The sequence below is a fragment of the Coptis chinensis genome, chromosome 8, assembly GCF_015680905.1.
Source record: "Coptis chinensis isolate HL-2020 chromosome 8, ASM1568090v1, whole genome shotgun sequence".
NCBI lineage: Eukaryota > Viridiplantae > Streptophyta > Magnoliopsida > Ranunculales > Ranunculaceae > Coptis > Coptis chinensis.
The window spans coordinates 95,095,661-95,107,869 of NC_141463.1; the positions used below are offsets into that span (position 1 = coordinate 95,095,661).

The following is a 12,209-nucleotide window of genomic DNA, read 5'->3' on the forward strand; positions in this document are numbered from 1 at the left end:
TGGCTATGGGCCTAATCTTAATTCTCAACCTTCTTTTGAATCCAGTAACAACAATTATGCTTCTGATTTTCCTACTGCAAATTATGTTTCTCATGACTGGAATGCTTCAAGTTAAACTCGACTCCAACTGGTATGCCGATCTGACAGAGCATCTCATCACATTACACATGATATCTCCAATATTTCATCTCCTCGTCATCATAAAAAGGAAGGATAAAGTGTTGGTTGGCAATGGACAAGGTCTGAATATTCTAAACACTGGCTCTTCAATTTTTTGTCCTACAAATTCTGCGTCATCTTTTAATATGCATAATATACTTCATGTTCCCCAAATGACACAACTTACTTTCTGTCCATAAATTTGTGACTGACAACAATTACTCACTCATATTTCACTATGATGGTTTCATTGTCAAGGACAATGCTTCACAGAGGATCCTTTTCAAAGGCCATACTGAAAAAGGACTCTATCCTTTCAAGTTCAACACTTCTTCATCCTCTCCATCAGTTTTCATGAGTCACAAAGCACCTTTTTCTGTCTGGCACCAAAGGCTAGGACACCCTTTTGCTCAAGTGCTACATCAAGTGTTGAGCAGCAACAAATTGCTTGTACAACACCTAATAAAGCTTCTTTTTTCTGTAATGATTGTCAGCTAGGCAAAAGTCATAAGCTTCCTTTTCATACTTCCACTTGTAAATCTACATGTCCTTTACAACTTCTTCATATAGATTTGTGGGGCCCTGCTCCTTTTTGTTCTATCAGTGGTTTTAAATACTTTGCAACTATTGTTGATGATTTTAGTAGATTTTGTTGGATTATTCCTTTGATGTCTAAATCAGATTTTTATACTGCTTTTGTATCATTCAAATCATCCATTCAAAATCAACTAAATTTCAAAATAAAATGTGTTAGAACAGACTATGGTGGAGAGTTCACTGGTCATATTTTTCAAACTTTTCTTGCTCATTTTGGAATCAGTCATCAATTCTCTTGTGCCTACACTCCAGAACAAAATGGAGTAGTAGAAAGAAAACATCAACATTTACTTGATATGACTAGAACTCTACTTGCTCAATCCAATCTTCCAATAAACTACTGGCTTGAAGTAATTATTACCTCTGCATTTCTTATCAATAGACTTCCATCTCCATCTCTTCATAATTTTTCCCCCTGGCAAAAAGTGTTCAATCAATCTCCTGATTACTTATTTCTAAAATCATATGGATGCAGCTGTTTTCCATGGCTTAGGCCATACACACATAATAAATTTGATTTGAGGAGTCATCATTGTGTGTTTATAGGATATAGCATGTCACATAAAGGCTATAGATGCCTTGAACCTCTTACAGAAAGAGTTTTTGTCTCAAGGCATGTAGTTTTCAATAAATTTGAATTTCCTTACAAGTCAAATACTTCATCAGTTTTTTCTATCAGACAACTCATCTTCATCTCAACTTCCAAATTTCTTTCAGAAATCTCATCATTCTCATTATGTTCATATTGATATTCCATCGTCAGTTCATGAATCTTCTTCAAACACTTTAGAATCTACTTCTTCCATTCCTAAAACAGTCAATTCTGTGCCTAATTCTTCATCTTCAAGTATAAATCCATCTACAGACTCTTTTAATACTCATAACATGAAAACAAGATCCAAAAATGGAATTATCAAGCCTAAAACCTTTTATGCCACAAAACATGCTCTTCCCCTTGTACTTTCCACTTCTCTGCAAAATTTACCACCTACTCCAACCACCTTCAAACAAGCAAATAAAGACCCTAATTGGAGATCAGCCATGGCTCTGAGTTTAATGCACTCATTAAAACAAAAAAACTGATTTTAGTTCCTCCACAAGACTCACAAAATGTTGTTGAGCATAAGTGGGTTTTCAGGTTGAAACAAATCGATGGCGGCATAGATAAGTTCAAAGCTAGGCTAGTTGCAAAAGGTTTTCATCAAAAGTGGAATTGACTTTGGTGAAACCTTTAGTCTAGTGGCTAAGCCACCACAATTCAAATGATTCTTTCTATAGCGAGTTCAACGAGATTGGGATGTTAGACAACTAGATGTCACAAATGCATTTCTGCATGGACATCTCAAAGAAGATGTATATATGACACGACCACAAGGTTTTATTGATCAAGAAAAACCTCATTATGTGTGCAAACTTCTAAAGAGTCTCTATGGGCTGAAAACAAGCACCTCGTGTTTGGTATGAGGAACTAGTAAAACCTTTACTATCTCTTGGCTTTACTATCGCAAATGTTGATCCTTCTCTATTGTCTCTTGGCTTTACTCTTGTCAGAATACATCCTCAATCTACAACATATATATTGGTCTATGTTGATGACATTCTCCTAACAAGTAGCTCTTTAGTTTACTCTGCATCTCTTATTCAATAGCTTAGTGAAACCTTTGCAATGAAAGATCTTGGCTCAGTTAGTTACTTCTTGGGAATGGAGGTGAAGAGAAATTCAAATGGTTTGTTCTTATCTCAAACAAAGTACACTTACGATCTCTTGGAAAGATCAAAGATGATTGGAGCTAAAAGTTGTTCAACACCTTGCTCTACAACTGTAAAGCTTGATCCATACAGTGGTGACTTACTTTCTGATCCAAGTGAATATAGGTCTATTGTTGGTGCACTTCAATACTTAACATGGACGAGACCAGACATCTCATTTTCTGTAAATCAGATTTGTCAATATATGCATGCTCCAACAACCAATCATCTCATTGCTGCTAAAAGAGTGCTTAGATATTTGAAAGGGACTGTTGATAAAGGAATCTACTTCACCAAAGGCTCCAATCTTATCACAGCATTCTCAGATGCTGACTGGGCTGGTTGTCCCACAGACAGAAGAAGTACAACTGGTTTTTGCATATACTATGGCAACAATTTAGTCTCATGGTGTGCAAAGAAACAAACCACTATTTCAAGGTCAAGTACTGAGTCAGAATATAGAAGCTTGGCTTACACAGCAGCAGAAATATATTGGACGTGTATTTTTTTGAAAGATCTTCATATTCCTTTCAAGCATCCTCCTTTACTATGGTGTGACAACATCAGTGCTATCTCTCTGTCCAACAATCCAATATTTCATGCTCGTACAAAACATGTGGAAGTGGATTACCACTATGTCTGAGAATTAGTCACTAACAAGCTTTTGGACATAAAGTATGTGTGTACTGAAGATCAAACTGCTGATGTCTTCACCAAAGGTCTATCTACTGCTCGATTTCAATTCTTAATTTCCAAGCTTTTAGTATGCCAAGCACCCTTCAACTTGAGGGAGGGTAAAGACAGAGAAGCAAAGGATGATAGTAAATTGAATGAAGACTAAAGACTTTGCCATGTCAGCTTAGTTAGTTAGAGTAATATCTAGACAGCTGTCATTTGTAACCGTCAAAACAGTACTATATAAACAAGTCTTGCTTCTGTAATAATCAAGAATGAAATTTCTCATTTTATCATTTTGAGTTCAATCCTCATTTTATTACAAGCACCCTCTAAAAAGTAAAAGTAAAAAACACAGGTGCGGTTAGAAAGAAAGGTCATCAACATTCCACAACACAATGCCTATTCCATCCATTTCACATGGATAATTTTAGAATGGGGTTTCCAACTAAAAAGCTTACCCCAAACACGACATTCTTATTGTCACGCCAATCACATTTTGCACAGGTGATAATGAACTGCAGTGCAAGAGACAATGAAAACAGAATAAGTACAAGGAATTTCATTAGTTGATATGGTAGAATGAAGATAAAATAGCAAATCTGCGTTCAATGTCGACTTTAAACAAGACACTCTGTCTCAAATATTAGCATTTTTGTGAATATTACTTAAATCATGTCCTTGAATAGTTTGATGAAATATCTCAAGTTCACGTATACTCGCGGGGTGAAAAGCGAAAAAAAAAACAAGATATCATGGATACACTGAAAAACTAAAAGTTTAACTTGAACACCAAAACTCATAGTCTCATACCATCGACAACAAGCCAGGACCAGTATGCTTTGCAATGAAATTCTCATCCTCGAACTTATGTCCATAGATGGACACACTACCCCTGCCAGTGTCCTGAAACATTATCAACAGCGCAAGTATTGGAGGTAGAAATTATAGAAGTGTAACAAATATAACATTGAAAGGTTTTTTGTTTTTTGGCACTGATACTTCGACATGATAAAGATTTGACAAGGATAGAATTGTCACAGTTGAGTATCCGTAGCCCTTGTATTACAATTATGAATTGGATGCGGATTCCGACTCCGCACCACTATGTCGAACGTGATTGGATGGTTTGATTTCCAAAATGCTAAACAAAAATGCTAAACTGTACATTGAAAACAGAAAGAACTAAATATGCTACAAATTCGATAGCAGATCAAAATGTCGTGCTCCGCTGCTCGCATCAAATTGGTGAATACATATTGATGTATTACTTTTGCGCTCAACACATTTATGGAAATTTCAAAATTTAGATCATGGTAGGTAATCTGAATCTGTGAAGGAAATAAAAAATCCTCATTGTGTTTGAATGAAGTGGCGCAAGCAATATAAGTTATCAACCTCCAAGTTCTTCTTGAACATTAACTTCTAGTTTTTCTTTTAACACATAAACTCAGTCTCCACTGATATCAAACGCAACTCCTTAAGTCCTATCCTGCTAATCCCTATATACTAATTGCAAGATCCACTGCCAAAAGTGAAGCTTCCTCTCTTTCGACAGCTGCACGTTTTGTGCAATAGTTGTCGTATAACCAGAACAATGTGTGAAGACGAACCTTCTACTCCTAGTTTACATCTGCAAGAAAATATAGTATTCTAGTTAAGACGTTAAGTTCGCAATCAAAGCAAAATATGCAGCATAAATATGCTGGTGAGGTTTTCAGGGTAAATTCATGATACTATGTTTCCACTAGGGCCGAAAAAGTTTGATGGAATTCAAAAATGTTTCTAGTGTGATTAAATACCTGTTATAAACCTCACTCCAAGAATTTCATAAATGTGAAATACAATCAACTTTTGTTATTCTGGAAGGGGTCAGCAGAGTTTTGACTGAAATTGCATTATTTTTAAAAGAGTTATTTGGTAACATGACCCAAACACCATCGCTTTACTTGATTTTGAACACTTGTCCTAGATTTTCTTGTATACCAAGTGTCGCCTATAAAGACTTCAAATTACTGCCTCTACTCTCCTATTAGGTAGGTAAAACCAATCAGCCTCCTCTCTGCATCACAGTCTCACACATCTTGAAGTCAGAAAAACCAACAACAAACTTCATTTTTTTTTTTCCTATAATGAATAGTTTATGTATATTCAGCAGATTTTTGTCACGTCAATCCTTATGTTCTGCCTAAAATACTTCATAGAAAGAATAATTGAATGCATTGTTTGACTGTTACTACCTTTCTCTCACTTTGAAAGTTCAATTTCTCTTACTAGCTTCAAAAGTTAAATCAGTTTTAAGATAGAGAGTTTGAATTAAGCCGATGTAGGCAGTGAGAATGTGTGATGTTTAACTGTTCAGTAAACATAATTCAGATATTTCCTTGCAGATAGCCTGTGCTTAGCATGGGCATCAATATAGTTTGAAGATATAACAAGAATATTTAGTCATAATGACATCACAACCTAGCTAAAATTAGATCAAATATGAGTATAAACTTGGCAGATGATAAGATCAAATATGCAATTTACCTCTCTTTAAGAGGATGGGAAGCTCTCGTCTACTGTTGGTATTTGCTTGGAAATCTCACTCAGAAGATCTCATACAACCTCCAGGTAGGAGGAACTTGAACTTATCCGCATTATTAATCAAGTAAGAAGGAAGATGGACGGCAGATGCTGATGACGGGACTGATCCCATCTTTTTAATCAACTCCTGGAAGCTGTACTCTTCTGGTAGCATATCAAACAGATTATCTCCACGGCATATGATTCTTTGAATTCTTGAAAATTTGAGAAAATCTCTCCGCCTGACGCCGATCTGCATGACTGTATGCAGGTCATTTTAAACACAAACTCCTGAAGTTTACGAAAACAAAAGCTACAGTGCCATCCTGCATCCGAGAGGATAAGATTTGTTTGGCGGGAGTGCCGGTAGTGGGTTCTACGGTCATATATGTGGACTGAGGCACGCCAACTGCTATAATCCACAGGGAACTCAAATGAATACAAGTAATTCCTCAGCTCAAGGTGCATTACAGATGGGATGCCGTCACACCACTGCAAGAGCTTCACAGTGTGTGAACTAGGAAGTTCGTCTGTATCAGACATAATGAGAAGGTCCCCATTGGATATTCCCGCACGCTGAATTAATGAATTCATGGTCCAACGTTGTTCTGACTCAAGTACAAATGGGTCCTCGTGACGACCATTAGAGCCAACCCTACCTGGGAACACACTATGAACTATCTTATCCTCAGCAAATTTGAACCTATCCCTATTCTCCGCAAAGTATAAAGGCTTTGGGATGCCAGTGAAAGTGGTGGTAGACTCGAGGATGACAAACTTTGATACATAAGGTAGGAACTCACGCCACCTTATCTCTAGCAAGTCAAGCTCATGGTTGAAGATAATTGCATCAAAGACCTGACGAGGTTCAGCACGAAGGGACCAACCATGAAGGCTGCAGAGTTGGTGCATTGAGACATTTTCAGCGTAGTAGTGGGGAAGGCGTTCGAAAGGGGGAGGAGGACTGTCCCAAAGCGGACGGAAGAAATAAGAAATCTTCTGCCCATGAATAAAAACACCTATCCCACATATAGCAATAAGAATAAGGATGACTAATTGACGCTTAGAAGGAGCTCGTCTAGCCGAAAACCGAGAAGATCGTCCAGCCATGTGAAGTAAGTATGATTATAAGAATCAGAAACAACTAGCATTCTTGGTTCCAACGCGCCAATTTACCCTTCTCATTCATCTGCAAATATTTTCTCATACAAACTCTGATAAGGTTATCATCATCATGTCATTCTCAATAAACAAATTTCTAACAACTGTATACACTTAAAATGAAACTGAATTATAGTTGATGACAAAGAAACAGAAACATGACATCACCATCACTCCAACAAAAGAAAGAATCCCCAAAACATTCTTGAAACTTAAAAAACTAAAATGGAATTTGAAACAAGCCCAACCAATATTTACAACCAGTATAGAAAATATACCTGCGGCATTCTACGTTGTTGAGGTTTGTTTATGTATCTTGTTTTCTCCTCGAATGGCCGTCTTAATAATAATAATAATTATTATTATTTTTAAGATTAAATGGGATTTTCTAGCAATCAGACTTGAAATTTGTTATATGTTGAAAATGGGAATCTAAAAGAGGTAAGAATTTATTTTTCCTATTTTTAAGAGAGAGAGAGAAAACTTATGTCGTGAGCCACTGTGTATCAACATGTGTGGCCTACATGCAATTATCTTATCGTTTATCCAGATTATGGTACTGCTTTAAGTGTTAAGGTGTTGACACGTACATTTTTTGGTCTTGAGAATCCCAAAAAAGTTAGAAACTTAAATGTGTTGCATAGTAACATTCCTTGTATTGTTTAATTGAAGTATCAAATTATCAATAACATAATTTAAATCGAAATCAGAGTGTTGGACATCAGTATCGAAGCATTTTTGGACTGATGACAACTAATAAGATTGAAAAATATACTTGATATTCTACTAATAAAACGGGTATGAATTAATGAACAACTTTTATTATGTTCCTTCTCTAGGCAATTTTTACATAAGTGTATGATCTTCTTTTTGGTAAAGGATATTCTTTTAATACATTGGTGTGACCAAGGCCAAATATATATGTATTCTGTATATCGCACTCGGCACAGTTGGCAGTACAAAAATTTCAAAGAATGGTGATTCATTTAGTGGTTGCGAGTGCTCGACACATGCCATCAATTTATAAGTTTTGTCATTTTCGACACGAGCCGGCCAAATGGACTAATTTTCAACACAATTAGTCCAATTTTCGACACAATTAGTTCAATTGACCCAGTCGGCATTCTAGCCCAAAAAAAAAGACCCAGTCGGCTAGCCCTATGCCTGAAACAGGTCACCTAATTTGGGCTTCTGCCCTGTTTCCAGTACACTGGTACAGTACAGACTACAGAGTACCTACTGGAGTCCTGGGTGGCACGTTATTTTCGCCTTTCAATGGTAAAATGCTTTCACACACGTTGCATAACTGGGCACGATAACAGCAATATATATCACCTTACAAGCTCAGAAAAATTTTAAATCTCACATTAGAATTTCAGTTCTCTCAGTAAGCCTAGCCTATCTCAAAAGTTCACAGCGTTGCTGAAGTATAAAGTGCCAAATCTCACAAAGCTGATTAACTTCACTTACTTCTGAGATGGAGTTGATGAATGTAATTTAACGTCTGGATGCCTTATTGCATGAATTTCATTCAATAATCTTTGTTGATTCTATTTGAGGGTGATCTCAAAGATGACTCCTTCATGATTGTCAATCACAGACCCCGCGTCCCCTGTACTTCACTGACTTGCATACCATGTTTGACAGCTTCATTCATAACCATAGTATCCATGCTGCACAAGAAGGAAAATGTAACACGGGGTTAACAAAGGACTTGAACCTTTTATATAAAGGCTTTAGGCTACTAGTAGTTCTATTTTGAGTGGGTTGGAGACTGAACATAAACTAAACTATTTGCCCCACATTTTTGGAACTTCATTTTGACAAATCGATGTGCCAGTAGGCATGGCAACAGCTACTCTTAGAAGTTAAAATAAGGTTGATAAGCTAATAGAATCCTTAAGGGATAAGCAAGTAACAGGGGCATCAATCAAGAGCAACAGTACCTGTGCAGTACTAAAATCAGGATAACTACAAATTATAAGACCTTTGGTTACAGGTTGTGAACAGAGTCATAATTACACAACGAGTAAGCATCTTCACTCACCTCTTAGCTCGAGAAACATAAGCTAGTATGAACTTGCAGCAGTTTACTTCTCTGAGGCGGAAAAGTTGGTTCACAGTATCAAAAAGTGGAGAGATGCTATGCTGTTGAAAGCGTACAGTGCGTCAAGAAATTCAAAAAGATGCAATTGTAACTAAGAAATAAGCAAGCCCAACACTACATTAAGAAGAAAACATATGAAATTGAAGGATATAAATATCAGCTCCAAGAACCAGATCAAATCCCCCTGGATACTGTTCTGAAATTTGTCTCATATGATTGCTGTCTCCCCATTCTAGCTTCTCTGCTGCCAATCCTAAGTACAAGTGCCCATCAAAGAAAAAGCATATCAATATAGCTTCTTTTTGTGACTAGACACTCGTCTTAATAAAAACAAATAAAACCCGTAGGAAGATTATTGTTTTCTCCTTACCAGAACAATTACTACGGCATTCCGAAGTTGCATGGAGCTCTACATTTTTCTTCAAGATCTGAGTGGCTCACCAAAAACATAACAATTACAACTTATCCATAGACATAAAGAACTCACAAAACATCCAAAATTTATTGTTTGACCTGCCTTCAGTACTTCTTCATTATGGTCAGTTAACAAAACCTCACACAGAATTTGCTGCAAAGAATGCGGTAACACCTAGTAACCACGGTAACTATAAGGAAACAACTCCCAAGTCACGGAAGACCAAAATGATAAGAGAATATCAGTTCTAGATTATACATTCACACATATACGAATTAAGGATTTTGTTAGCACTTGTGATGCAAGTTTCTAAGCATCAAGTACTTAATGATGAATGGAATAGCATTGGGAGTGCAGAACTGCTAGTTCGAATTCTCCAATATTTTAGTTAACGCCCATTGTTGAAAGCAACTTTGTCCATTTAAGCCTCTTGTTGCAAGAGAAACCAGAACGACCATCAAGATGCGATGGAATGGATAAGTTTCCCTAGATTGATTTATCCTTACTCCCACACAAACTTTTTGGTAACATTTTCAAATCCTTCGAAGAAGTATAAAACATTAGTGTCAAATTCTGTCACTTACCAACACCTGAACCTAATTCGATAATGGAACATCCTTGCAGCATGTCAGTATTCTTTGAAATATAGTTGTTCATTAGAATGGCACCAGGCCATACTAACTGCCCTGTGAGGTCAAAATCAGCTGCCAAATAAATGGTTAGAGCTACCAAACACAGAGATTGTAAAACTGTATATGCTAGCAGTAAAATATGATAGTGACAAGTAATTCAGATAGATGTGGTCCTCAACAAAATGGAATTGTACAAAACCATTCTTTAAAGATGGCGATAAAGAGGCTTCAGAAATGAAATGGAGTTTTCAATGATCAATTTTCTGCGACATATAATTGTTCATTCACAAGAAAACATAGTATACAATTCCTACCTTGATCACTTCATGACTATGGTAATCTATAAGAAGTTATCCAACAGGAAATTATCATGGAAAAAGCACGCCATTACAGATGACTCATACCGGTCAAAAGCTCATGCTTATCTTAACTTGGCTAACAGGAAAAAAACTGCACAAGCACAAAACCCCGAGATAATCAAGCTGTGAGAAAAGTAATTCAGTCATTTCACGCAAGATCGAATCTTAAAATTTGTGTTCGATCCTTTAATCATTTATACAATTCCACCCATTATCTTCCACTTTCTTGCATTCTTTTAATTGCGATATATTTTTTTCTAGATGGTAATGACAGCTTCGTCATCTTAATTCTTTGAAGTGACGCTCCTACCATTCATACATTATAGTACTCTCACAATAGAAAAATTCCCCTATTCTTAAACCTTGTCTGAATTTTACAGAATCAATCATCTGCCAACTTATTTAACGAATTTTAATTAACTAAAAAGCTAATACAAGTACTCTATATTGTACATTTTGATGATCATGATACATATGAAGTATGTTATACGTGTGACCTTACATATTTCCAAAATTTCCTCCAAGTTGATCTCGAGTTCGATATCAAACAGGAAGTAATGTTTTTAAGCACTTAAAAAACATTCCCAGACAATAAATCATATCAAACTTAGTTACCCTGATCCTTCCATGTGTCATACACTTAACCACCCAATGTAAGCTAAACACCCAACGTTTACATTGCCAACAGTTAATCAGATTAAAAAAAAAAGACATGTAATCAGTTATTTCAGTAAGAACTAGTACAACTTAAGCACAACATGCAAGAAAACTAGAAGGGGTTCTTTTATTTTCTACATTTGATCATAAATTAACTTACTTGAAGCTGATTGAAGACAGAGAAGTTGAAGAACTTGAGAACCAAATGTAAAAGTAGTAAGTTGGTAACTGTAGGCAAAAAAAAAACACAAGTTGAAAATAAGAAACTTCACTTCATAATAGATAATGAGATACGTAAATGAGTGAGGATTAAATACTCGTTGTTCATGAAGAAAGATTCATCTAAACAGACAATATCATCCTCATTTTCTTCCTCTTCTTTTCTCTCCATGTTTTGCTTCACTTTCGAAGGTTTTCAATGATTTCAGTTGTGACTTATGCATGGGCCTCCGTCCCAGACCACTTGAGCAACCCAACGGCTTACTCAAAATCTCAAATGGGCCCAATGGCTGGCTCATCACACTCATTTTTCCACTCGGAAATGAGCAGCTGTGTTTCAGTGTTTGTGTTATTTTTTTTGTTTGATCAGTGATGCTCATTTTTAACCCACCATGCGGGTAAGTAAATAGAATGAGGATTCGATGATGGTGTCCGCACAAGAATTCAACTTGAGGATGCACTTATTACTTGAAAATTTTTCTTGTGATTTTCTTTAGAGAACTGTCTTCGAATCCTAATATGGTACTCAATATCATCAACAATACAATAAAAAAAACATCATTTGACATAGCCACAACTCAGACTCAGGTATATTGTATAATCATCATGACCTTATTTAAGACTAAGTGATGAAACAATCAAATCTCCATCAGTGAAACCAAGATGATTCCAATTTCTAAATGATACTTCTATAGGGTAATAGCCTACTAGGATGTACAATCTGTATTGACCATTTGACCTAGTTTGGAAGGATAATAAAAGTCACCCTTCTTGACATAATCAAATATTATTGGTTGTTATATTTTCATAAATAAAATTTTAGGGATTGCTTTTGCATAACAAAAGTTATGAGCTTTTCAAATTCGAATATAATCTTATCAGATTATTTAGTTCTTTGCATTAATCTAGCT

At 36.1% G+C, this 12,209-nt stretch overlaps 2 protein-coding genes across 2 annotated transcripts; both read right to left on the reverse strand.

Moving 5' to 3' along the window:
* Positions 1–3,424: 3,424 nt before the first annotated feature.
* On the reverse strand, positions 3,425–6,858 carry LOC147484684 (uncharacterized). The gene is given in 5 exon segments (XM_086581438.1): positions 3,425–3,698; positions 3,994–4,086; positions 5,713–5,995; positions 5,997–6,020; positions 6,022–6,858. Coding segments are annotated over 3 exon segments (1,089 nt in total). The 3' UTR covers positions 3,425–3,698; positions 3,994–4,086; positions 5,713–5,767.
* A 1,327-nt stretch (positions 6,859–8,185) lies between these two features.
* LOC147484685 (Putative methyltransferase family protein) lies at positions 8,186–11,605 on the reverse strand. Its single transcript, XM_086581442.1, is given in 8 exon segments — positions 8,186–8,582; positions 8,957–9,269; positions 9,387–9,444; positions 9,534–9,574; positions 9,577–9,605; positions 10,012–10,135; positions 11,240–11,307; positions 11,397–11,605. Coding segments are annotated over 7 exon segments (528 nt in total). The 5' UTR covers positions 11,471–11,605; the 3' UTR covers positions 8,186–8,582; positions 8,957–9,135.
* Positions 11,606–12,209: the final 604 nt, after the last annotated feature.